Source organism: Cucurbita maxima, unplaced genomic scaffold, assembly GCF_002738345.1.
Source record: "Cucurbita maxima cultivar Rimu unplaced genomic scaffold, Cmax_1.0 Cma_Scf00018, whole genome shotgun sequence".
In the NCBI taxonomy this organism is placed as follows: Eukaryota; Viridiplantae; Streptophyta; class Magnoliopsida; order Cucurbitales; family Cucurbitaceae; genus Cucurbita; species Cucurbita maxima.
Window position 1 is genome coordinate 1,060,197 of NW_019272034.1, and position 26,112 is coordinate 1,086,308.

The 26,112-nt window shown below is 37.6% G+C and overlaps 5 protein-coding genes across 13 annotated transcripts in view; 4 read left to right on the forward strand and 1 right to left on the reverse strand.

Annotated features, from left to right (window-relative positions):
- The window catches only part of LOC111493074 (tRNA-dihydrouridine(20/20a) synthase-like), a 5,950-nt gene extending 1,809 nt beyond the window's left edge, over positions 1-4,141 (reverse strand). Inside the window, exons 1-11 of one of the 8 annotated variants that reach the window (XM_023142678.1) lie at positions 3,951-4,141; positions 3,508-3,658; positions 3,293-3,419; positions 1,665-1,787; positions 1,508-1,577; positions 1,313-1,415; positions 848-965; positions 658-739; positions 478-539; positions 312-384; positions 130-210 (exon numbers count right to left, since the gene is read on the reverse strand). In XM_023142678.1, the coding sequence (XP_022998446.1) occupies positions 130-210; positions 312-384; positions 478-539; positions 658-739; positions 848-965; positions 1,313-1,415; positions 1,508-1,577; positions 1,665-1,787; positions 3,293-3,354 (774 nt within the window). In that variant the 5' untranslated portion in view covers positions 3,355-3,419; positions 3,508-3,658; positions 3,951-4,141. Of the gene's footprint in view, positions 1-129; positions 211-311; positions 385-477; positions 540-657; positions 740-847; positions 966-1,312; positions 1,416-1,507; positions 1,578-1,664; positions 1,793-3,292; positions 3,420-3,507; positions 3,799-3,934 lie in introns of those variants that run through there. The other 7 variants (XM_023142676.1, XM_023142677.1, XM_023142672.1 and 4 more) reach the window with 7 other exon arrangements.
- The window catches only part of LOC111493118 (DNA-directed RNA polymerases II, IV and V subunit 11), a 15,255-nt gene extending 6,873 nt beyond the window's left edge, over positions 1-8,382 (forward strand). The window contains exons 2-6 of the mRNA XM_023142735.1: positions 5,940-6,008; positions 6,093-6,182; positions 6,268-6,346; positions 7,645-7,740; positions 8,154-8,382. Of these exons, the coding sequence (XP_022998503.1) occupies positions 5,956-6,008; positions 6,093-6,182; positions 6,268-6,346; positions 7,645-7,740; positions 8,154-8,186 (351 nt within the window). The 5' untranslated portion in view covers positions 5,940-5,955 and the 3' untranslated portion in view covers positions 8,187-8,382. The remainder of the gene's footprint in view (positions 1-5,939; positions 6,009-6,092; positions 6,183-6,267; positions 6,347-7,644; positions 7,741-8,153) is intronic.
- Positions 8,383-9,462: 1,080 nt separating this feature from the next.
- LOC111493085 (peptidyl-prolyl cis-trans isomerase FKBP42) lies at positions 9,463-14,514 on the forward strand. The gene is made up of 9 exons (XM_023142690.1): positions 9,463-9,642; positions 10,001-10,074; positions 10,792-10,974; positions 11,246-11,335; positions 11,410-11,594; positions 11,712-11,834; positions 11,942-12,094; positions 13,266-13,601; positions 14,183-14,514. The coding sequence occupies exons 2-8, from the start codon at positions 10,038-10,040 to the stop codon at positions 13,599-13,601; spliced, it is 1,107 nt and encodes a 368-aa protein (XP_022998458.1). The 5' UTR covers positions 9,463-9,642; positions 10,001-10,037; the 3' UTR covers positions 14,183-14,514.
- A 3,660-nt stretch (positions 14,515-18,174) lies between these two features.
- Positions 18,175-22,277, forward strand: LOC111493086. The gene is made up of 3 exons (XM_023142691.1): positions 18,175-18,368; positions 20,835-21,332; positions 21,537-22,277. The coding sequence occupies exons 1-3, from the start codon at positions 18,281-18,283 to the stop codon at positions 22,055-22,057; spliced, it is 1,107 nt and encodes a 368-aa protein (XP_022998459.1). The 5' UTR covers positions 18,175-18,280; the 3' UTR covers positions 22,058-22,277.
- An 873-nt stretch (positions 22,278-23,150) lies between these two features.
- Positions 23,151-26,112, forward strand: part of LOC111493094 (cycloartenol-C-24-methyltransferase) — a 4,206-nt gene continuing 1,244 nt past the window's right edge. Inside the window, exons 1-13 of one of the 2 annotated variants that reach the window (XM_023142700.1) lie at positions 23,151-23,318; positions 23,448-23,560; positions 23,940-24,006; positions 24,091-24,164; positions 24,260-24,344; positions 24,434-24,489; positions 24,660-24,714; positions 24,816-24,863; positions 24,971-25,054; positions 25,192-25,308; positions 25,404-25,487; positions 25,584-25,709; positions 25,790-25,887. In XM_023142700.1, coding sequence (XP_022998468.1) covers positions 23,478-23,560; positions 23,940-24,006; positions 24,091-24,164; positions 24,260-24,344; positions 24,434-24,489; positions 24,660-24,714; positions 24,816-24,863; positions 24,971-25,054; positions 25,192-25,308; positions 25,404-25,487; positions 25,584-25,709; positions 25,790-25,887 — 977 coding nt within the window. In that variant the 5' untranslated portion in view covers positions 23,151-23,318; positions 23,448-23,477. The remainder of the gene's footprint in view (positions 23,319-23,447; positions 23,561-23,939; positions 24,007-24,090; positions 24,165-24,259; positions 24,345-24,433; positions 24,490-24,659; positions 24,715-24,815; positions 24,864-24,970; positions 25,055-25,191; positions 25,309-25,403; positions 25,488-25,583; positions 25,710-25,789; positions 25,888-26,112) is intronic. The other variant, XM_023142701.1, reaches the window with a different exon arrangement.

Genomic DNA, 26,112 nt, shown 5'->3' on the forward strand with positions numbered 1-26,112 from the left:
AAAAAAAAAAAAAAAAAAAAAAAAAAAAAAAAAAAAAAAAAAAAAAAAAAAAAAAAAAAAAGATTAGACCAAATAACTGAACAGACAAAAATTATGTTTTAAGGCTGCAAACCACGAACAAGATCTTACCTTCACAACCTCTCGTATGCTTGGTCTATTTCCATATTTACCTAAAATAGAATCCCCATATACTTGATACTGTTCAAGGACCTAGAAGATAAGAAGATAGAAAAGTTTACAACTAAATGAGATAATAGTCAACTTTCAAGCAGAAGGATAATCTAATCTCACAGCCAAGCTTACGATTGCACCTGACGTCGTGTGATACCACTGCTAGGTGCACCGTAAATTGCAGTGTCGACATGTCCTAAAGTACGCCATGGGCTATGGAGAATGAATAACAGCCATCAGTCAAATTAAGGTATATCATAACCAACTCTGATAGAATATTGATTTTCAAAACGTGCATAAACATACTTCTGGTAAGCAGATCGGCCCACCATTACACCATGAGCTCCTAGTCTCAGAGCAGCATTAGCCTGTATAAGCTCATTCAAAATAAATGAACATTAAATTATGATGTAAAAAAATTATCATTTAAAACAAATCACAATTTCTGATACTTTTAGGTCCAGTTAGCTGAGCAGAAATGTTCACCTCATCAACAGTCTTAATGCCCCCATTTATTGTGAATCTCAAGTCTGGAAAGTCGCGCATCAGTGCATAGAAATATTCATACCTGTGACCACATCAATATTATGAACTACAAAAGCCTGTTCTTAGAAAAATACTTGAACCACAAATGACAAGCTCTCTGGGCCTATATAAAGTTCTTAAGAAGTCGTACTTCAAAGGAGGAATTTCTCGATTTTCAGCTGGGCTGATACCGTTGAGTAATGCCTTGCGGGAATGGATTATAAAATGCCTAGTTGGCGACAAAGAAGAAACTTTGTAAACAAAGTCACCTGAAACAAAAAGTGCTTGACATGAGGGGAGAAATCAACAACTAAGAAGCCACATGATGTAGCATCAAACTAGAATATCTCTTCATAAAGAATATTTTGTATCAACCCATGCCCATCATCAAATTGGCATGTTTTGTCTTCATTCACATGTTTCCTAAGAAATTGTTTGGAAAGTCACCCAACATGGAATCGTTCTAGTTAAACGAACTTAACTCTAGAAATCATAGAGTTCCCATGATTGAATCATCGATAATACAATACTAATCTCAAGACATAACGATGTCTATCTAAGCAAAGAAACTGTAGTTGGTGCTTTCTAACAAGAGACAAAAGAGTAGAAACCTTACAAAGCTCATTATATGAATCATGGTCATCGACACCAATTCGACATTTCACGCTTACAGGGACATCAGTGTTAGCAGCAATTACTGACATGGCTTCACCAACAAACTTTCCTTGTCAACATGAAAAGCCTACGTCAGACACATGGCTGAAGAATATAAAATATACAAGATGATCAAAATCAAAATATAGCCAGAAACCTTCGGATCCAGCATAAGGCGAACACCAAAGCACCCATGTCCAGCCACCTTTGAACTTGGACATCCACAGCTGAAAAACATTCAAAAAAAGATATTAGAATTTAAGAATTTATTGTAGAAACTAAAGAAATATGAAGAAGATGAGTAAAATACAAACTTCAAATTAATTTCATCGTAGCCGTAAGGCTTGGCAAGTTCAACAGCTTTTGCAATGTTATTAAGATTGTTTCCACCAATTTGCAGGACAATGGGATGTTGCTCTGGAGAAAATGCTAAAAATCTGTCCTGTGCAAAATAAATGAAGATTACATGAAAAGAAGGAACTTTGAATACCGAATTTCACAAGAAAAACATAGACATTCGAAGCATATCATAATCAAATCAAGTTTGATTCATGAAAAGAGAAGAAATTCTTCATATGACTCAAACACCTACTAGTTCAAACATGCAAGTAGCAAAATGTAGCAATAAGATGGTAAGTCTTCTTTGAGAAAAATAAAACACCCATCAATTCTTCACTCTCACCAATCAAAAATTAGAAAACTCTAGTCCAACCTGAACTGATGATGAAACAAACAGGAAATGAGGTCAGGCCAATTTGGAGATTAAGTACATCCTCATAATGACAGATAAAAAATAGCAGTCAACAGTTGAAAGGTTCAATCTAATTAGAGCATCCTACAAATTGAAAACACAACCATGCCGTCACTCTTGGTGACCAAATGTTGGTAAAATGAGAGAAACCCTTGGTCCAACTCAAACTATAAACCATGAAAGTTGTGGGATATTGTAGGAATCAAGGCCAGGATCTTTTGTTGGGGTAACTGGAGGCAAATCTTCTCATAAGATCATAAGAGTGGAGGAATGGGGCATAAATAATTATTTACTAACCCAACGTATTAGCAAGGAGGCAATACTGTTAGAAACCACGACTCTCCACAATGGTATGATATTATCCACTTTAAGTATAAGCTCTCATGGCGTTGCTTTTGGTTTCACCAAAAGGCCTTATACCAATGGAGATGTATTCCTTACTTATAAATTCATGATCATTCCCTTAATCAGTCGACGTGGGACTCCCTTCCAACAATGCTCAACAATCCTCCCTTCCAACAATGCTCAACAATCCTCCCTTCAAACAAAGTACACCATAGAGCCTCCCTTGAGGTCTAAAAGCACTTGAACAACCTCCTCTTATTCGAGGCTCGACTCCTCTAAAGTCCTCGATCAAAGTACACCCTTTGTTCGACACTTGAATCACTTTTGAACAAAGTACACCATAGAGCCTCCCTTGAGGTCTAAAGAGCCCTTGAACAACCTCCTCTTATTCGAAACTTGTACTTTGTTCGACACTTGAAGATTCTATTGACTGAGCTAAGTTAAAGGCATGACTATGATACCATGTTAGAAATCACGACTCTCCACAATGGTATGATATTGTCCAATTTGAGTATAAGCTCTCATGGGTTACTTTTGGTTTCCCCAAAAGGCCTCATACCAATGGAGAAGTATTCATTACTTATAAACCCATGATCATTCCCTTAATCCGCCAATGTGGGGCTCCCTCCCAACAATCCTCAACAAGTATGCTTGAGGGTGAGGGAGGGCTACCTCAAATAATTGATTATTAGTCCGACATGCTACACACAATTTTGAAAACCTCGAGTAAAATGTGGAAAATGAAGGAAATGACATCTTTGATAAACAAAAGCAACCCTACTTATTAAATTTGTTAAAAATATTGAAAAATTAGCTATTCCCCAAAGGATTCCCCCGCAAACTTACAAGATTATCCTTTTGATAAACAATTGTTTCAGCAGCAAGCATCTCGGTGTACAGCCACGCATGCTTTGATATCATACGAGCAAGAGTTCTGTAGTGATTATCAGTCCAATCCATCATAGGAGCAACACTGAGAAAGTGAATAAAAAGCCAATTTCAGTCAAAAGATATAAACATTAAGGAACACGGATCATTAATTATAGTTGGAAAACAATCACCTAAACAAAGGAGGGGAATAACGTCTAGCAACCATTTCTGCCTCTGAACCTTCTCCAAGTTTCTGTGGTTTATATAAATTCTCCTGTAAAACACCGATTGACAGCCTAGGATGGCTTCTCTGAATGAAAGGCTGGATAGGTGTCAAAGAAGCTGTAATAGAACATCCAGCAAACTTCATCATCCCTCAATTCATACACAGTCCGCTCCTCAGAAATTTCTGATCATGAGCAACTTGAGAGGCTTTAAAAGTGGCGGAACAACCGCTAAGAACTCCTTTTAACAAACATCCTCTACAGAACCAATGATTTAAACAAAGAAATGCTACGATGATAAGAGTGATTGGCAGTTCGCAAACACAATTGCAGAAACGCAAACAAGTTAAATGCTTAATTTGCAGATTTATACAAAACGAATGTTAAGGTTTACATGGAAATATGGTTACCGGAGCGGCGGGAACTTGACAACCTCCGTTTCCGGGCTGGTCGGTGCGGTGCAGTGCGGCGCGGACGAAGATTGAGCGGCGGACGAAGATTGAGCGGCGGAGAAGATTGAGCAACGAAGATTGACTCGGTGTTGCGTTTAAGACCACCCCAAATACTCGGATTTCTTTTCTTTTTTATTTATTTTTTTTAATTTTCACCGTATTGAAAGTATTTTGAACTAATAATCTAGATTTCATATTTCTATAAGCTATAAATACTGTAATTGTGTAAGTTTTTAATGATTGAGTGAGAAAACAATAATAAAGAGAGGTAGCTTTTTTATCTATTTTATCTATTCCTATTTCTTTAGATATCCCTTTCCCCAACAAATTTGGTATCAGAGACGATGGTGAATGATTATTGGTAGTACCTAGTTTTTCTTCCTTTGCCCAGTTGTTACCAATCATTTAACGGTGAGAAATATGAGTGGTGAAGCATCAAGATAAAAACCTTGCTCAGATCGCAGGAGCTATAGAATTTAATGGAGCCCGGTTCGTTGATCTATTTGAACCCACAATAGAAGAAAAGGAGAGACAGAAACCAGATGTCATGGCTCTCTTCAGTATTCAGTAAGTGAGTCTATTTTTTCACGAATTGCAGCAGCAACAACATCAAAGCCGACATGGTCAATTCTACACGAGTGTAGCAACATCCGTTTATCTATTAAACCTCTCACCAACAAAAGTCGTTATAAATCGAACTCCTTATGAAGTATGACATAGAAGAAAACCATATGTAAGTTATTTACGAATCTTTGGTTATGTTGCTTATGCTTTGAAACATCCTCAAACTCGTCAAAAGCTTGATAAAAATCTAAAAAATGCATTTTCATTGGCTTTTGTACTCAATCAAAGACATATAAATTATATAATCCTTAGTGAAAAGATTTTAGTGAAAAATCTAAAAAAATGCATTTTCATTGGGTTTTGTTCTCAATCAAAGGCATATAAATTATATAACAAAAGATTTTAGTTTGAAGAAGTAATATTTAATGAAAACTTGAGTTCGGATAGGAGTAAAGAACAGGAGCAGTAAAAGATTACCGGAAGTTTCTCCAAATGAAGAGATAAGAGTCAATGCAGTGCATCTCCTAGTGCCTCCACTACAACACAAAATGTGTCAAATTCATTGTCTTTAGTATCGCTAAACAACAAATCTTCTCTTGAAGAACTTTCAGATGAGACACCTCGAAGGAAGTATAAATCTTTAGCTGACATATATACATCATGTCAATTTCCTCTTATTGCCTCGTCTCAGACTCTATGAATTATAAAGGAGCAACTGAAAAAGAAAGTGGAAAAAAGAAAGTCATGGTAGTAGAGATGCAGTCCATTGATAAAAATGGAACATGGGATATGGTTGACCTATCAAACAAAAAGTTTTATGGAGATCAAAAAGAGGTTTATTATGTAACACAACCAGAGGGATTCATAAAGAAAGACAAAGAAACAAAGGTATACAAGTTGAGACAGACATTATACGGGTTAAAAAGATATACTTACAAAGGCTTTGTCAAAAGAAAAGTTCTGTACTTGGCATCTCCAACTTTGAACCAAGGGGAGTGTTGAGATATGATTGAAAGTATTCAAAATAAAGATATGATTTAAATTAGTTGATATGATTGAAAGTATTCAAACTACTAAGATTTTAAGAAATTCTTAATAGATTTGAATTTATCTAAATATCTATAATTTACTATTTCTGATCCCGTCTATAAACCAATAAATATTGTAATTCTGTAACTTTTTAAAGCATTAAGTGAGAAAGCACGACAACTTTCATCTATTTTAACTATTCCAAACATAAAAAAACATGAATAAATAAATAAAAAGAAAAAATAAAAGCTCAAACACGACAAAAAAACCAGAGCTTCTTGTTCTTCATTTTTCTCTCGCTGGGGCAAGCTTCCATTTCTGCACAAAGGAGAGCTCAAATTTCTTCTTCTTCAGAAGAAGATCAAAAGCCATGAATGCCCCCGACCGATACGAGCGATTCGTCGTTCCAGAGGGGACCAAGAAGTAATTTGATGAACTCTACTCCTTTCTCTATACAGAGCAATTTTCTCAATCTCTTACGTTTTTTCTTGCTTTTTTCCTCTTCAGGGTCTCATACGAGAGAGATACCAAGATCATAAATGCGGCGTCGTTTACCATTGAAAGAGAGGAACACACTATTGGTAACATCTTGCGCATGTACAGTAACCCTTTTGAAAAATTTTGAGATTATGACAGTGTTTGGGTCTTGGTTTGGTTGATAATGAGTTTATTTGATGAACAGGCAGCTGCACAGAGATGAAACTGTGTTGTTTGCTGGATATAAGCTTCCTCACCCATTGAAGTATAAAATCATTGTCCGGGTTAGTTGATTTTCCTCTTTTTGTGTGAATGTTGCATAGTTTATGCTGTGGTTTAGTTAGCAGTAGTCGTGGTTAAGCTCAAACCCTGCAAGCTGCAGTGTCATTTCCTGTCCAATTGCTGTCGGATTGTCTCATTTGTTGAGTCTGGAGCTAATCTATGAACCAATAAGCAGGAGGGTTGAGACTATTTGGATAAGCTTTTGAGTTTAGGAGTCGTTCAATGAGTTTTTGGTTCAGAAAACAAGCCTGCCTACTGATTCTTTGGCGATTATGATATATTGAAGTTACAAATGGCATAGTCTTGGTCCCAAAGCGTCAAGATTTCAGCTGCAAGGCAATGCATTCGGTTGCCAGTTGCCCGCTGGACTGTAGAATGAACTTATCTTTGTAGCACCGTTGTCATAGTAGTTGGAAATATGAGGTCCAATATCGGTTGGAGAGGGAAACGAAGCATTCCTTATAAGGGTGTGGAAACCTCTTCCTAACAGATGCATTTTAAAATCATGAGGTTGATGGTGATACATAACGGGCCAAGACGGACAATATCAGCTAGCGGTCGCTTTGGGTTATTACACATGGTATCAGAGCCAGATACCGGGTGGTGTGCTAGTGAGGGCGTTGAGCTCCCAAAGAGGGTGTATTGTGAGATCCCACATTAGTTAGAGAGGGGAACGAAACATTCCTTATAAGGGTGTGGAAACCTTTCCCTAACAGACGTGTTTTAAAACTGTGAGGCTGATAGTGATACATAACGGGCCAAAATGGACAATATCTGCTAGCGGTGAGCTTGGACTATTACAAATGGTATAAGAGTCAGACACCGGGTGGTGTGCCAATGCTGGGCTCCCAAGGGGGGTGGATTATGAGATCCCACCTTGGTTGGAGATAGGAGCGAAGCATTCCTTATAAATGTATGGAAACCTCTCCCTAACAGACGCGTTTTAAGACCGTGAGGCTCATGGTAATACATAACGGACCAAAATGGACAATATCTGCCAGTAGTGGGCTTGGGCTGTTATAAGTATAACGTTTTAATTCTAAGATCCATCCCTACTATCCATTTCTTACCTCTGCAAGGACGTAAATATTCGTTTATGTTCTTGGCTCCAAACCTGATCGTTCGCGACGTTGTTTCACTCGGGTATACCAACAGCATGGTTATCATTTGTTGATCTTTGAGTATGACATATTTTAGGAAATTTCTCTGAATTCCCTATATCTGCCATGTACCTTTTTTCCTGTTGGGTTGAAATGTATGTATTTTGGTTTCTCTTGAACTGATTGTTCGCGTTCTGCAGATCCATACGACTAGTCAGTCGTCGCCGATGCAAGCATATAATCAAGCCATTAATGATCTGGACAAGGAACTCGACCATTTGAGAAACAGATTTGAGGTTTGAATTCTCTTATGCCTCTCTAAAGTTTGTTCTTATAGAGAACACGCTATATTTAACTTGCTCTCTTAGTGAAAAGTAAACTGCAGTTAACTGATATCGACTTTGATAGAGGTTAGAAGTAATACGTTGGGGAGTTCGGGTTGATTATCGAATAAAATGCTTTCATTTTGAGTGAACGGAGCACTAGAATGTCCTAAATGTTAATCGCATATCGAAGACACCTGCGCTAAGAATTATATTCATTGAGAAGTTGTGAAGAGTTTAACCATAGATAATCTCTTTAACCATCACCGCTCCTCAAAAGCCCACGGGAATGGAGGAACCGAATCGTAATCAAATGTCACAAATTTTCGGACTTCTCAAAGTTAGGGACTTGAAACTGAGACACATTTCAAACTTCTTTCTTGCAGGCTGAGTTTGCAAAGTTCTCAAGGGACTACTGATTTGGCATTGAGAAAACTTGGTGGAGCTCAGCTCAAGATGTAGAGACAGGACGATGGGTTGCCGACATGAAATGGAATTCCAACATCTTTGCTTTGCTTTCTTTAAGGTTGCTGAAACCATGTTGTAACTTAGGGATTGGGACATGTACTGAACTTTTTTGGTCTCAGCACTTCCATGTTTGTGCTAATAGAATTTAGAAGTGGTCGGTGTAGTTTTTATTTACTAATTTAGTTGTGTTCATTGTTGATCGGCGATATGATATAGATACTGTGAATGTTTGATTAATCCACCACACCTAAATGGTGTGAAAGTTATCTTATTTATAATCAAATAAATTACAAGGATATGGAAATAGTAATAAATGGAAAGATACCTATGATAATAAGGCGATATTTGCCTTATAATAAAATATTGAATATAATATATATGGTAAACTATAATTTATTACTAAATATCCTTAACAGATACAATTTTATTGAAAGTTTTTATTAGAGATGTATACCGAGTGGGGTGACGTGGGAGCCTTCTCTATTCCCATTCCAATCACTTATTTCATTTTTCATCCTAGTAAAAATTTTCATTTATTTTTATTGGGATTACGCGTGAGAAATTTGGAAGGATCGGATTCTCTGCAAGTAATTATTTTTTATTTACTATTATTTGGGCGAGGATAGGGGTGGGAAATATAATTCCGTCTCCGACCACATTTATGTAACAGGAAAAAAATGTTTTCCACTCATTTCCCATTTTTCGTCTAAATGGGAAATTCTATCTCCTCGGAGCAAGTCTAATTTCTATTGTACCAATCTACTATGTTTAATTTTCGTCGAAGCATATCAGTTCCCTCATGGCCAACTCTCAGGGGTTGAAGTTCGACCTTTTTGGTTCTTCAGTTATAGCAACACGTACATGAGGGTGGGTGCAAAGGGGGACAATTTCAAAGCGCACTTCCATTCATTTGATAGAGAAGTTCGCCGAAAATTCATGTCCAACGTCGAATTCATTCATTCCAATTCAATGGACATTTTCAATATTATACCTTGTAGAGGACTCGAACCTGCACGTTAATTAGTACAAGATTTGTTCAGAAAAAAAAAAAATTGTATATATGTATATATATGTATATGTATACATGTATGAAGAGAAAAAAAAAATATCACATGAGCTGTTAGTTTTGAAAGTGAACACACAAACGAAGCTTTGTGTGTGTATGTATTTATTACATTTGCCAAAGAAAAAGGCGCGTGTGTTACGCGCCGAGGAATGAGCGTGGACACCGCGGCTGCATTTCACTCTACTTCGTGCTCCTCGCTCTAGCGATTAATTAGCATAAACTCTTCAAATCTGTTTTTTAGAAACAAAATTGCAAGAACTCCCTCTAGAATCTTCTTCGATCTCTGGAAATACGAGCGAAATTGATCGAATCACCCAGAAAAAAAGGCGACTTTGACTCTGGTATGCTCTTCGATCCTCCTCTGCAACCTCAATTTCTCTTATTTTCATTTCTCTTCTGTGTAATCCCTCTCTGTTTCGTGCTTGATTGCTGAGAAAATCTGCTGGAAAGAAAGTTCGCGATGTTTATAGGAAGAAAGAAGATGGCTGTTGAGCTTGTCAAAACATTTTACAGCCTTTAGAATCAATTTGTTCTGTTCTGTGTTAGAGTTATGTTTGAAATCCTTCTGTCATTTGATTAGCTGAGGAAAAGATTTCTTTCTGATTTGCACTGTATGGGCTATGCTTTTTAATTAACTGGATTCTAATCTACTTTTTGTTGGTTATTTGGAATTGTTCTTATCAGTTTTCTTCAATGCAGATATATTGAGGAGTAATCTGCGTTATTAGGTGAAGAAATGGAAGATGAACAGGAACAGCAGAAACGTAATATAGGTTATTTCTTTGACTTTCTTTTACCCTGTGTATGATTGAATGTTTGTGTTTTACATTTAAGCCTCTCAACTCAATGAAAAATTCAGCTGAAACGATAAAAGTCTGTCAAGTTGATAGTATAAGATCCCACATCGGTTGGAGAGGGGAACGAAGCATTCCTTTTAAGGGTGTGGAAACCTTTCCCGTAGACGCATTTTAAATCTGTGAGGTTGACGATGATACATAACGGGCCAAAGCAGACAATATTTGTTAGCAGTGGGCTTAGGCCGTTACAGATGGTATCAAAGCCAGACATCGGGCCGTGTGCCAGGAGGACACTGGCCCCCAAAGGGAGTGGATTGTGAGATCCCACATTGGTTGGAGAGGGGAAGGAAGCATTCCTTAGAAGATTCTGGTTCGGTGAACATTAACATTTATGTAATGTAGGCGAATTTGATTTTTCCCAACAATTGTTATTAGGATGATTTCTGACTATTTTTTGAAACGCTCTATCCTCGACCATTTCTCTAGTGTATTTCTTGTTCTTAATGACAATTATCATTTATAATGGGTGGAGTCTCTCTAAATCAGTGCTTGGCGTCAAGATAATGTATAAGCAATCAATTTCTCAATTTGAGAACATCTAATATTTTCGTTATGATGGAGAAGATCAAAAGTTTCTTCAACGAATTCCGATAGTACAATTGGTTGATGTTAAGGAATTCCGGTCCCATGCAGATCAAGATGATGAAAATGAAATAGTAGCCGAAGGTGCATCTGTTGTTCACGGGGAGCCTCCAAGCGATGGCAATGCCCCACCAAAAGTTGATTCTGAGGTGGAAATTCTTCAGGAGAAAGTTACGAAACAGATTGTTAAGGAAGGTCACGGTCAGAAGCCGTCCAAATATGCAACATGCTTTTGTAAGTACCATACGTGCTTATTCTAAGTTCAATATCTTGCTGGTACCTAGGTGACGATGTTTTGCACATATTTCATGTGTGAGATTTAGATTCATGATATTTTCTAGCTTATCGAAATATTGATTTTTGTTGCTTCGTTGGTCACAATTTTGTTGTGTCAGCAATGTAAATCTTCAACATCTCTGCTCTCCTTAAAATCTTTTTCTTGATCATGTCATTTTGAATTTCTTATCCATCGATCTAATGGATGTATGAGTGACTTGCGTATCAGTGCATTATCGGGCATGGACCAAAAGCACTCAGCACAAATTCGAGGACACTTGGAATGAACAACAGCCCCTTGAACTTGTATTAGGAAAAGGTATTTATTTATTTAGGTCTGTCATTTGAACATTTACTTGTTTTTCTGATATCCTCCTTATACTTCTGTAACAGAAAAGAAAGAAATGACTGGCTTGAGCATCGGTGTTGCCAGTATGAAATCCGGTGAATGTGCGTTGTTGCACGTGGGATGGGAGTTAGCTTACGGAAAGGATGGAAGTTTTTCCTTCCCGAACGTTCCACCCATGGCTGATGTATTATATGAAGTCGAGCTCATTGGGTTTGACGAGACCAAAGAAGTGAGATTTATTATAGTTTCTAGTTGTATATCACTCTTTAAAACCTTCGATCTCTTTGGCCGACTTCAACAGTAGCTATCTGTTCTGAAATTTTTTGATCGACTATTTATTTCTCAGGGAAAAGCTAGAAGTGACATGACTGTTGAAGAACGAATCGGTGCAGCTGATCGCAGAAAGATGGATGGCAATGCTTTATTCAAGGAGGAAAAACTGGAAGAGGCCATGCAACAGTATGAAATGGTTAGATGCTTCTCTTTCTTCACACCTGTTACTGAAATTCCATGTCAAATGCATTCCAGAAAATAACTTTCATCTTCTTGACAAGTTTCCTAATGGTTTATTTTTAGGCTATAGCATATATGGGTGATGATTTCATGTTCCAGTTGTTTGGGAAGTACCGTGATATGGCTTTGGCTGTTAAGAATCCATGCCATCTTAACATGGCAGCTTGTCTTATAAAGCTGAAGCGCTATGAAGAAGCCATCGCACAGTGTAGCATGGTAAGATATGACACTTTGTAGGTGAATTGAAATTGTTTCTCGTGTTCCGTGACTCTTTGATTCATCATAACTTCTTCAAAGATCGTTCAAGTAAATGGTCATGAGTTCATACTGCCTTTGAGATATTTAATATTGCACGAGCTTTTCAGCCATCACTGTGGTAATATTATATAGATTATGTAACGGCTAAAACCCATCGTTAGCAGATATTGTCCACTTCGGTTTTTCTTTTCGGGCTTCCCCTCAAGGTTTTTAAAATGCGTCTGCTAAAGAGAGGTTTCCGCACCTTATAATGAATGTTTCGTTCTCCTCTCCAATTGATGTGGGATCTCACAATCCACCTCCCTTTGGGGTCCAGCGTCCTCGCTGGCACTCGTTTCCTTCTCCAATCCATGTGGGACCCCCCAATCCACCCCATTTGAGGCATAGCATCTTTGCTGGCACACCATCTCGTGTCCACCCTCCTTTGGGGCTCAGCCTCCTCGTAGGCACATCGCCCGGTGTCTGGCTCTGATATTATTTGTAATGACCAAAGTTCACCGCTAGCAGATATTGTCTTCTTTGGGCTTCCCTTTCGGGCTTCTTCTCAAGGTTTTTAAAATGCGTCTGCTCAGGAGAGATTCCATGCCCTTATAAAGAACGTTTCGTTCTCTCTCCAACCAATGTAGGATATCACAGGTATATGGCAACTCCCAATTTTGAATATGGAGGATGGAATTTTTTGGAGAACTTCTTGGTAATAATGTTGATATATTGGAAAGAGGGCCCGAGAATGATAACTGGATCTACTTTGATAGATTTCTTCCTCATCGTACACACGTTAATGTGAATTTCGAGTTATTTTTCTTCACCAATATTAAAACGATTTTGGGATTTTTGACTAGCTGTTTGGATAAGCTTGAGTAGTTTATAAAGCTTGGAAAATTGGGAAACCATGAGTTTGGATGGTTTGTGCAAGCTTGAATTTGTGTAGCATGTGTTTGGTCCGAGAGATATATGAAGGGACCAATTAGCTAAGCTTGTGTTTATGTAGCTTCATGGAACTAGACCACGTTATTGATGATGATGTACTAAATATAGATTCAACTTCTTATCTACAAGTTTCATGAACACAAACTTAACTCCTGAGCTGAATTCGGCTAAATGTTTCAAGCGGCTTAATGTTTGACAGGTGTTGACAGAGGACGAAAACAACATCAAGGCGTTGTTTAGACGAGGTAAGGCCAGAACAGAACTCGGGCAAACCGACGCAGCTCGGGAGGACCTACTAAAAGCACGTAAGTATGCACCTGAGGATAAGGCAATCACAAGGGAGCTAAAATTTCTTGCTGAACATGACAAGGCTGTTTACCAAAAGCAGAAGGAGATCTACAAGGGAATATTTGGTCCCAGACCCGAGCCAAAACCGAAGCACGGCATAATAGTTACTCAACTAATCCTTATTTGGGAATGGCTGATATCGCTTTTCTACCGTCTCTTCAAGCGCGAAAAACGCCATGCTGATTAGGTACACTGAGCTGAGTTAATTCATTGTCTCTCTTACTAGTATTGAATTTTCTCCTCTGCGTCAAACATTAGTTGTTAACACAGGTTGGTTTTCAGTGGCTGAGTTGAATATTTGAAATAATGCATTCACTTACTCTCTTCTTTACAAACATGTCTAGATTTAGATTTAAAGTTTTACAAGTTTCTTGAATCGAATCAAAATTATGAACATCGAACATAGCATAGCTCATCTAGTTAAGAATATCTAGATTTGAACAACATCTTGTACACATTTACAAACTTATGCACAGATTTCATACAACAACAACAAAGAGATCTGATAAATCTCCCCTTTGAAATCCATCATCTTCTACCATACTTGCTTTGGCATTGACATCCAAACAAAATATGCACAGACAATCTTCTGAGAAATATACACATAAACAGCAAATGAAAGGCTCATCAATGTCAAATCTTTCCAGTCTCCTTTTCTCTGAGGGCTTAATTTCTCCTTCAATTCTATTCCCATCTTCTCGAATCTCTGGACAATCCCTGGAATCGACTGTTTTCTTTCTTGCCTGTTCTTCGGCTTTTCTTCTGAAGGTTCTGAAGGGTCTTGGTTATGGAGGCAGAGGAGGACGATCGATCTGGGGCTGATGCTTCTGTTTCTGAAATGTACGGCGGCGGAGCCGAAGAAATAGCGGTGGCCGGCGGAGAGGGCTGCCATGGAAATGGGAGGAGGAATGACTGCGATTTGGAAGGAAACCGGGTTTGGACTTGGAGATATTTATGTGGGGATGGATTTCTATGTTCATTTTTAATGGGTTTTTATATATATATATATATAATTCGTTTGAATATGACATGTATAAATATCTAAAATATATAACTTTAAATTTTTGTTTAACAAAAGAATATAAAGAATTCATGGACAATCTAAATATAAATTAACTAATTAAAACCATGTTCTTAAATTATAAAATACTGTCTCTCAGTCTCTCCTGTATTCTTTTTTTAATTTAGATTATATAATTTAGTCATTTTAACCTTTTAAAATTGAAGATCAACAATATTTGTAAATATTGAATAGTGTGGATCCAACAAGAGGATGATGGGTAAAAATTTAATTAACAAAGAGGTAAAAATTTAATTAACGACTAGGAGTATAGAAGTGAGAGAATGGAGATTGAGCGTAAAAAAACAAGGAGTGAAGAGTCAATTTCTATGAGATTCTGTGTAAAAATATTTCCCTAACAAATATATTTTAAAATTTTAAAAATAACAGAGATACATAATAGACCAAAGTAGAGTCTATATAGTGATTGAATGCTCGAGCACTCAGATACTTTCATGAATCTACTCGTGGTGAAGTTACGGAGAGTTAAACCTAGGAGGAGGGCTAGGCATAGCCCAATATCAATGGCAAGGTAATAGGCTTCGACAAATTTTTGGGCTCGGCCCAATATCAATGGCATGGTAATAGGCTTAGACAAATTTTTGGGCTCGGCCCAATCTAGGAATAGCCCAATATCAATGGCATTGTAATAGGCTTAGACAAATGTTTGGGCTGGCCCAATCAATAGATCCAAGCCCAAAACCCTAAATGAGTTTCATTTATTTATTTATTTCTAATTTTCAGGCACACTATTGGTGACGTATTATGAATAATTTGTATAGGAAATTTTATTTTAAAAATATAGATATTGAAGTAGGGAAATAAATCGTCAACGTAGTAGATAATTAATTTATTTATATTACGTGTGATTAACTTTTATTTATTAATAATTGATTACCTAACTATAATTACAGTAATTATTGATTAAAAGCATTATTCTCCGTACTTACTTATTCGAGTCACTCTAACAAACCTCACGTTACTGTTAATCTAACAATTAACATGATCGTAAATTTCTAACATCTTTCGTTACTTCATTTGTATTTTGGATAAATACATTATTGGAAACAGAATTATTAACATATTCGATAATAACGTTCTAAGAGACTTATTCCTGCTTAACAATTCATTTATTTAAAAGCTAGACGATTTATTACCAAGCCAAAAACAAGAAAATTTCTATTTTAATTTCAATTTGTTTATTTGTAGAAAAATATTTATATAGAATTAAAAATAAATAATCTTCGCACTTTGTCATGGGACGAGCAACAATTAGAATACTGACACTCCTTCTCCATCTCAATCACTTCAGGCTGCTTTTATTTCTCCTTTGGTTGTGACCCTTCGAGTTTTATTACCTAATCCAAGCTGAAGAAGTTCAAGAATGATCCGAACCTTAGGAAATAGGGATCGGGCACTGATCACGTCAAAGCCTCGTGCCAAAAAAATTACTAAAGTTAGTTAGTTCTAGGTCAAAGAGATTCCATTATATTTTTTTTAAATAAATCAAAGCTTAAATTACACATGGGTTAATTACAACGTTGCATTACATTAAAATCTTTGACAATTAAGGTAGTTGTGTGTCAAAATAAATTAAAAATATATATTTAAAAAGAAATTACAAAAGTGATTGAGGAAGTGGGCCTGAGAGCACATTTGAAATGGGCCCCCAATCAGCCCATTAGCATTAAATTAGTCTTCGATCGAAGAAAATCTTCGTATGATGCCACGTGTCCGTTTTATTAAATATATTTTTCGGCGAATATTAGTTTGTTAATAAATTATTTATTATTATTATTATTTTGTGGAACCGGCCGACAAATCGACAACGCACATGGGATATGAACGTGTAAAGCCTCACTTTAGCAGGCGCACGCTAGCATTATTGATTTGATATCCTACGCATCCCGCTTATTTTATTATTATTATTTTTTAAGCATTTTCATATTAAATAATCTCCTTTAAATTCAATTCATTAACTTAAATTTTTTTTTTCCTCAAATCAATTTTTTATTTAAATTACAAATTAACACTAAATTTAATTTAATTTCATTATCACCCTAAATCAACTACATATTTGTATTTGAGTTTAACCTATAAAAGACAAAAAAAAAAATAATAATAATAATCGAAAAAATAAAATAAAATAAAAAAATAGCCTGTGGGTGTAGCCTTTCCTTATTAAACGAGCCTTATCCTCTTTTTTATGGAATTCCGAATTAAAATAATAAAATATTTTACCATAAATTTTAACCAATAAAATCAAACCTTTAAATTTTTATTTTATTTTATTATTATTTCTTTCTAGGTAGGTTTGAATGTATTTGGACTAGGAAGAGACCACAGTCCCCTAAGAGATTTGGGGTAAAATATTGAAAGTCGTGTCCTTAGTTAATTTTTTAATTATAAAATAACGTTTCTTTTTTAGATTTAGTCGTGGTCATCTCGGGATGACTAAATCCAACTTGACTGGTGAAATAAACTTCATTTAAGATCGCTTGTGTAAAAATATTAATATATATACATTTTAGATTAAATCATTTTTTAAGTTAATAAACGGAGAGTGCAATGATATCAAGGACTCGATCAATGAAAAATTTTGTCCACGACGATCATAATATGAACTCGAAGATATAATTGATTTATAAGTAAATATAAAAAATCAACGGTAATCAATTAGCTTAGGCCATTATTTTGTCACTGTTGAGATATTAAATTAAACATTAAATTACATTAATAGCATCTGACATATCTTCAAATAATTCCTCAAAACTATTATTTACCGAATTTAATTGACTCCAGCGGTAAATAAAATAATCAATTTTAGCCACTCTTATTTATTTATTTATTTGTTTCTCAACCGTAGCCATTAATTCAAGTAAATTGAAGAGAGGGAATAATTATCAATTTTATGAAGGTCTTTAAATAATAATTATCAATTTAATCCTACTCAATGCTTACAAATATTTTAAGACTTAAAAAAAATATTTTATTAATATAAAATTGAACGTTTAAGAACGTTCTAAAGTTATTAAGACCTAATACCATTTGAATTGTAACAACTTAATCCCATAGTTACGTATCTCTATGAAATCTCGCAATCCACTCATTTGGAGGCCCAACGTTCTTCCTCGCACACCACTTCGTGTATAGCCCTAAGGAATCTCAAAATCCACTCTCTTTGGGGGCTAGTGTTCTCGTTGGTACACTGCCCCATGTCTAACTCATACACCATTTATAATGCCTCAAACTCATCTTTAGTAGATATTATCCGTTTTGACCCGTTACGTATCGCCTTCAGTTTCACGATTTTAAATCGTATATGATAAGAAGAAGTTTTCACACTCTTATAATAAATATTTCGTTTTTCTCTTAAATCAATATAGAATCTTACACAGAATCTAAGAGTTGTACTAACATGAACGTCAATGCGTTTAGATTTAAGATGTGGACAAATCCTCGGGAGTTGGATCGAATTTATAATATAAAACAAAAATGGTGTTGGAGAAAAAAAAAAAAAAAGAAAAGCGACAAGGTTGGCACCTCCATCAAGTCCACGAATCATGGAGAAAAAAACGGTCTCCAAATGGAAGAAAAGCGGACAAATCCAGAAGCAATGTTTCATATTTCAAAATCTCAGTTGTAAGGTTTAATGACACCTCACTAAACCCCCATTTCTACTAATTAATCTCCTTCTATTTCCTCGCATCTTCCTGCTTTAATCATTCTTCTCTCACTATAAATTCAATCTTTTCCCATCCATTCCACTCGAACCCTTCACCCCATTTCCTCTCTAACTCCAAAAAATGGCTTCTTCTCCATTTTCACCACTGCCATTGCTCGCTTTCTGCTTGCTTTTGGCCTCTTCAGCCCTTGCAGGGCCCATTTTGGAAGGTATAATACTCATTTTCAAACCCCTTTGTGTAGTTTTTTGAATTGGGTATCTGTTTTTGTGGGATTGTTCGTTGTTTAGCTGTTTGTGCTGCCATTGATGTTTGCTTGTGGGTACTCTTTGTTTTGTTGTTGGTACTGTTTTGGATTTTTTTGTTGGGTTTACTGTACAAAATGTTGTTTCTTTTGCTTTGTGGTTTGTTCTAAAGAATGTTTTGTTCTGGTTTTCTTGCATTTTTTGAGTTTCTGGATTGTTCGTTCTGTGCTTACTGGAGAGCTCCATCCATTTAGATCTCTCCTCTCCAATCGATGTAAGATTCGTTCGGAGCCTAGCATCCTTGTTGGCACTCGTTCCCTTCTCCAATCGATGTGAGATCTCCAATCCACTCCCCCCTTCAGAGCTCAGCATCCTCACTAGCACATCGATTGATGTCTGACTCTGATACTATTTGTAACGACCCTAAGCTTACTGCTATATGATACTGTTCTCTTTGCGCAGTCTTACTGCTATATGATACTGTTCTCTTTGTGCTTTTTCTTCTGAGCTATCCCTCACGGTTTTTAAAACATGTTGTTAAAGAGAGGTTTCCACCCCCTTCTAAATAATGTTTGGTTTTACTCTCTAGAGGATATGGTATCTCATAATCCACCCCTTTCGGGGCCTAGCATCTTCGCTGACACTCTTTCCCCTTTTCAATCGATGTAGGACCCCCCAATTCACCCCTTTCCTTTCTAGCATGTTATCTCTTGTCCACTCCCTTTGGGGACTCAGTCTTCTTTCTGGCACATCGTTCAGTATCTGGCTCTACCATTTGTAACGACTTTAAGCCTACCGCTAGCAAATATTGTCATTTTTAGGCTATTCTTTCCGAGTTTCCTCTCAAAGTTTTTAAAACACATCTGCTAGGGAGAGGTTTCCACAACCTTATAAAGAATCTTTCGTTCTCCTCCCCAACCGATGTGAGATTTCGGGGCCTAGCATCTTCGCTGACACTCTTTCTCCTTTTCAATCGATATAGGACCCCCAATTCACCCCCTTCCTTTTTGGCACGTTATCTCTTGTCCACTCCCTTTGGGGGCTCAGTCTTCTTTTTGGCACATCGTTCAGTATCTGGCTCTAATACCATTTGTAACGACTCTAAGCCTACCGCTAGCAAATATTGTCCTTTTTGGGCTATTCTTTCCGAGTTTCCTCTCAAAGTTTTTAAAACACACATCTGCTATGGAGATGTTTCCACACCCTTATAAAGAATCTTTCGTCCTCCTCCCCAACCGATGTGAGATTTCGGGGCCTAGCATCTTCGCTGACACTCTTTCCCCTTTTCAATTGATGTAGGACCCCCCAATTCACCCCCTTCCTTTTTGGCACGTTATCTCTTGTCCACTCCCTTTGGGGGCTCAGTCTTCTTTTTGGCACATCGTTCAGTATCTGGCTCTAATACCATTTGTAACGACTCTAAGCCTACCGCTAGCAAATATTGTCCTTTTTGGGCTATTCTTTCCGAGTTTCCTCTCAAAGTTTTTAAAACACATCTGCTATGGAGAGGTTTCCACAACCTTATAAAGAATCTTTCGTTCTCCTCCCCAACCGATGTGAGATTTCGGGGCCTAGCATCTTCGCTGACACTCTTTCCCCTTTTCAATTGATGTAGGACCCCCAATTCACCCCCTTCCTTTTTGGCACGTTATCTCTTGTCCACTCCCTTTGGGGGCTCAGTCTTCTTTTTGGCACATCGTTCAGTATCTGGCTCTAATACCATTTGTAACGACTCTAAGCCTACCGCTAGCAAATATTGTCCTTTTTGGGCTATTCTTTCCGAGTTTCCTCTCAAAGTTTTTAAAACACACATCTGCTATGGAGATGTTTCCACACCCTTATAAAGAATCTTTCGTCCTCCTCCCCAACCGATGTGAGATTTCGGGGCCTAGCATCTTCGCTGACACTCTTTCCCCTTTTCAATTGATGTAGGACCCCCCAATTCACCCCCTTCCTTTTTGGCACGTTATCTCTTGTCCACTCCCTTTGGGGGCTCAGTCTTCTTTTTGGCACATCGTTCAGTATCTGGCTCTGATACCATTTGTAATGACTCTAAGCCTACCGCTAGCAAATATTGTCCTTTTTGGGCTATTCTTTCCGAGTTTCCTCTCAAAGTTTTTAAAACACATCCGCTAGGGAGAGGTTTCCACACCCTTATAAAAAATCTTTCGTCCTCCTCCCCAACCGATGTGAGATCTCACAGTAAGATTCATGATATATATAACTGAAGTTAATATGTTTATTGTTAGAATCGTATAAGTTTAGGCCTAGAGTAAGAGCAGATAATATCATATCATTGTGGAATTACACACATGTTCGAGGTTGATTGTTTGAACGGTTCAAAGTTGAATCACAGAGAGTGAAGGGAAAGCAATGTGACCTGTTTGTATTCCCATTTATGAACATTGAGCTCAGCTTCTTTTCTCTCACAGGGCTTCTAGCAAATGGTAACTTTGAGTTACCACCAGCCAAAACTAAACTAAAGAAAACAGTAATAATGGGAAAAGACTCTCTCCCCAACTGGGAAATCAATGGCTTGGTTGAGTACATCTCCGGCGGGCCTCAACCAGGAGGAATGTTCTTCGCCGTCGCGCATGGTGCCCACGCCGTGAGGCTCGGCAACGAAGCATCCATCTCTCAGATCCTAAAACTGAAAAAAGGGTCTCTTTATGCTCTTACATTTGGAGCTTCAAGAACATGTGCACAAGATGAAGTTTTGACTGTGTTGGTGCCTCCCCAAAATGGAAGTTTGCCTCTGCAAACTCTTTACAGCAGCAACGGAGGCGATGTCTATGCGTTCGGGTTCATAGCTCCTGCCGATTCCGTTAAGGTGACGTTCTACAATCCTGGAGTTCAGGAAGATCCTGCTTGTGGACCTCTGCTGGATGCTGTTGCCATCAAAGAGCTCATTCCTCCCTTGCCAACAAGATGTAAAGCCACATTCCCCAACATGTTTGTTGATTGCTTCGAGATTATACACGGCCCAAGCTCACTACTAATAGATATTGTACTCTTTCGGGCAACCTTTCCCTAACAGACGTGTAAGCCTAAAGAGGACAATATTTACTAGTAGTGGGCTTTGGCCGTTACACATTGTTCGATGTTCATTGTTTCTTTTACCATTTTTCTTGTAGATAACTTGATCAGGAACCCGAGCTTCGAGGTCGGTCCTCATCGGTTAGTAAACTTGACGAATGGAGTTCTTCTACCTCCAAAGCAAGAAGACATCACATCTCCACTTCCCGGCTGGATCATAGAGTCTCTCAAGGCAGTAAAGTTCATTGATTCAGAGCACTTCAATGTCCCCGTTGGACTTGCAGCGATCGAGCTCGTTGCAGGGCGAGAAAGCGCCATAGCTCAAATCATCAGAACCATCCCCAACAAATTCTACTCTCTAACGTTCAAAGTCGGCGATGCTAAGAACGGGTGCCATGGCTCAATGATGGTTGAAGCATTTGCTGCTAAAGATATTGTCAAAGTTCCCTTCCAATCTCAAGGAAAAGGGCTTTACAAAACTGGCATTCTCAAGTTCAAAGCCATCTCAACTAGGACCAGAATCACATTCTTCAGTTCATACTACCACACTAGAATAGACGACTTTGGATCCCTCTGTGGCCCTGTGCTCGACGACGTACGCGTCGTTCCTGCATACTAGAGCCCATGGCCCCTGGTCCGGTGTCGACGTAGATGATGCAACGGCTGCTTGATCCATAAGTCTTTGTAATTAAAACGTTTGATGAGGCTAGCTGTGTGTTCTTGAACTTAGTTAAAATGTTGAACACCAATATTTTATAAAGCCAATATATTTCTCTCTAGTAATGGAGAAAGGAAAGCTAAGATTTCATGATATAAACACTCTTTTATCATTGTTTTTATTTTTTATTGGGCCATAAGCCCACCAAGCCCAATTACATGTCCACGTTCATTAAGGTCCAACAAGAGAAGGGCAAGGTGGGGAATTGAGCGGAGACGAGAATGGAGAATGTAATCTCGACATCTGCCTCATTTATCTAATGAAAAATAAATATTCCCCGCTCATCTCCTGTTCCTTGTCTAAACGATGAATCCCTTGTTCCACTTTTCCCACAAATGTTCGGGGTACAGTGGACATCTCTAGTTTGAGGGGCAGTTACTATACTTCTAAAACCTATTTTTTTTTTTGGGCACTATCTACAGGGTAGCTCGATTAATATGTCAGCAATTCAAACCCTGACCTTATTAAATTTTTTTTTCATTAATTTTTTTTTGTTAATGATACGTGTCTTGACTAATTAAATACCGAGTACAAGAACATTGATGGCAATAGGTGGATGGAGCTTGAACTACCTTTCCTTAAACTTACTCTTTAGGCTTGCTAATTAAGGTTATAGCTTCTACTTTGTTCAATTAATTATAAGTTTGGGTCAACTCTTTGCCGACCTTTCATTACACTTGTTGACTCTCCGGTGGGTCCCACTCAACTTTTATTCTTATTTTTCATTTTTAACAAAATTTCTAATAATTGTATTTTTTTTTTAAATGCTCTATAAAAATATTTTAGATGTGATAAAAATTTAAAAAATATAAATATTTCAATAATTAATTAACAGAAAATATATTTATTTATCTACAATTAATTAAGATAATGCACTTTCAAATTTTGTTTGGAGGCAAAATGACAATTTTTCTCGTCTCCCAAACGTGGAGTGTGCGCTGTCAACCAGAAGAGAGAGAGAGAGAGAGAGAGAGAGAGAGAGAGAGAGAGAGAGAGAGAGAGAGAGAGAGAGAGAGAGATTTTCGTAGCCGGCCATTCGATTCATCACTGCATTTACTGTTCTTGTTCGTCCCTGATTTGCTCTATAAAGATTCCTTTTCAAATTTTCATCCATTCATACATCTGGTTTTGTTTCTCTCTCAGATCTTCTTCCGCTTTCAACGTAATGTTCATTGCTCAACACGAATCACACTCACATTTACCCTTTCCCTCTGCATTTTCAAACAAAAAATGCTTAAACATTACTTCTGCTCTCATTCTGATACTTCTTATGCTTCAATTGTTGTTTTAGATCTCCCTGACGCCGCTTTTGATCACACTCATGTCGAAAGCTGGAGCGTTGGATCTGGCATCGGGCCTTGGCGGCAAGATAGATAAGAACGAGGTTCTTTCCGCCGTTGAAAAGTAAAAACACACACATTATCTCTTTCTCTGCCTTTAAATTTGTATTCCTAGATTGTTTTTTGTTTGGTTAATGGACCTCCATTTGTAAAATCTTGTCACTGACTAGCTGAATGAGCAACTGATTCTCTGTTTGTGACATTTTCTTTGAATTCTATGCCTAAGCTTCTGCATGTTCTGCTTGATCTGTTTTTGTTAAGTTTAGATGTGGATGCTTCGAATGAAACAGGGCATTCTAGGATTGTGTACCATTTTTTAGGCACTAGGTATTGGGAAAATTAGGCAGGATATCACGAGAAGAATGAAGATTTGGCCTGAATGGTTGTATTTGAATTGGGGCTTGTTGTATCTTTGTTTTATAAGTTTTACTATGTTGAATCAGGTATGAGAAGTACCATGTTTGCTATGGAGGCGACGAGACGGAGAGGAAAGCCAACTACACTGACATGGTAAAAGAATCATCCCCTTGTCACCATATTGGTTCTAGACTATTAATCTCCCGTCCCATGGCTGTGTAATATGTTTTACTACAGGTTAATAAATACTATGATCTTGTTACAAGCTTTTACGAGTTCGGTTGGGGCGAGTCATTCCATTTTGCGCCTAGGTATGGCGTACTATTTACCTCTTTTATTCAGCAGAGTAGAATGTGTGTTTGGTTTTGCAATGTCAACTCTAAACATGCATATTTTTTCACTCTAGATGGAATGGTGAATCTCTTCGGGAGAGCATTAAGAGGCACGAGCACTTCCTTGCTTTGCAATTAAATTTGAAGCCTGGACAGAAGGTTTGTGTTTTTCCATTTGCAGATGGAGAAATTTACTTTGTTTGTTTCGAATTATCGACAATAACTCTGTCTCGATTGAACACTTCTAGGTGTTGGATGTTGGGTGTGGAATTGGTGGACCACTTAGAGAAATTGCAAGATTTAGGTGTGATGACTAACCCACTTGGAGTATTTTTGCCTTTGATATATTGGAATTAAAATAATTTGAACAGCTAGATTGTCTACTGTCTCGATTGAACTGTTTGATGCTGGATCGAACTGTTTTATATTTATGCTTATGGTTAGTGTCTCATATACTATGATTCTCTGTTGCAGTTCTACTTCAGTTACTGGATTGAACAACAATGAGTATCAGATTTCAAGAGGAAAGGTAATTATTGCCTCATAATTACTATTCTGCTATTGTTATGATACGTCCCGGTCAATATCTTGCAGCAAGATAATTGTACTTTTCGCTTTTTAATTCATCAGGAACTGAATCGTATTGCAAAAGTGGACAAGACTTGTGACTTTGTGAAGGTTGGATTCTTTTTGTAGTAGATTACATTTAGTCTTGCAAAATTTTGTTTGTGAATTTGAAGAGGAAAGCCTACTAATACTTCACTTATATTCTCTCCACGCTGCAGGCCGACTTCATGAAAATGCCATTTCCCGATAACTCGTTTGATGCAGTATATGCAATTGAAGCTACTTGCCACGCACCGGATGCAGTAAGTTTTTAACACATTCTGAAGCATTAGAGTTTGAGTTTACTGCAGTTATTGTTGATTTAGCGTGAATATCATCTCGTGAAATGTACGTGCATTGGCCATCTCGGTTTGACTTTTCCTTTTTTCTTGTTTGGCAGTATGGGTGCTACAAGGAGATTTATAGAGTACTAAAGCCTGGCCAGCATTTTGCTGCTTACGAATGGTGCATGGCTGATGCTTATGATCCAAATAACCAAGAACATCAAAAGATTAAGGTAATTTGGCTTGGTTCGTTCTATTTGGCAGATTCTTGATTGCACAGTGATTGATCACCAATATGGATTATATTGACCAAGTTCCCATTGTGCAGGCGGAAATTGAGATTGGTGATGGTCTTCCAGACATCAGGTTGACAGGAAAATGCCTTGAAGCTTTGAAACAAGCAGGTTTTGAGGTTAGTTGGAAAAGAGCTTTATCATGAATGAATGAGAGGAATCATTTATGGCTTTAAAGCAATGATCTCATAATATTCATGGCCACATTACATCAGGTTGTTTGGGAGAAAGATCTTGCTGTAAATTCGCCTGTTCCTTGGTACTTGCCTTTGGACAAAAGCCATTTTTCACTGAGTAGCTTCCGTCTAACAGCGATTGGTCGTTTCATTACTAAAAACATGGTAAGCGTCATCAGATCTGACCTTGATGACTTTTTTCCTTAGGATGATGTTAACGAGTTATGGGTTGGTTCTTTTTGTAGGTCAAAGCACTCGAGTTCGTTCGACTTGCCCCAAAGGGTAGCCAAAGAGTTCAAGACTTTCTAGAGAAAGCTGCTGAAGGGCTAGTTGAGGGTGGAAAGTGAGTATACCTTACAATTCTATCTTTTACTTTGCATATAGGATTTGGCACCCTTTTCCTTTTCTTTTTCTGAAAGTTCATTATTCCATTCTTGTTACATTAAATCCACCTAATACTTTTTTGAGGAGCCCTCATAAAGTGACCTGTGGGAGGGAAGAGTAAAAGGAATCTAGATCGGGGCTCCTCGAAGAACCACGAAAAGGAAGGGGGGGGGGGGGGGGGGGG

Excerpts from the sequence above, each read along its gene's own strand:
- LOC111493086 (XM_023142691.1), top strand. The coding sequence starts at position 18,281 with ATGGCTTCTTCTCCATTTTCACCACTGCCATTGCTCGCTTTCTGCTTG. Across the intron at positions 18,369-20,834 it reads TGCAGGGCCCATTTTGGAAG|GGCTTCTAGCAAATGGTAAC; the intron begins GTATAATACTCA and ends TTTCTCTCACAG. Across the intron at positions 21,333-21,536 it reads TCCTCCCTTGCCAACAAGAT|ATAACTTGATCAGGAACCCG; the intron begins GTAAAGCCACAT and ends TTTTTCTTGTAG.
- LOC111493085 (XM_023142690.1), top strand. The coding sequence starts at position 10,038 with ATGGAAGATGAACAGGAACAGCAGAAACGTAATATAG. Across the intron at positions 10,975-11,245 it reads CAAATATGCAACATGCTTTT|TGCATTATCGGGCATGGACC; the intron begins GTAAGTACCATA and ends CTTGCGTATCAG. Across the intron at positions 11,336-11,409 it reads TGAACTTGTATTAGGAAAAG|AAAAGAAAGAAATGACTGGC; the intron begins GTATTTATTTAT and ends CTTCTGTAACAG.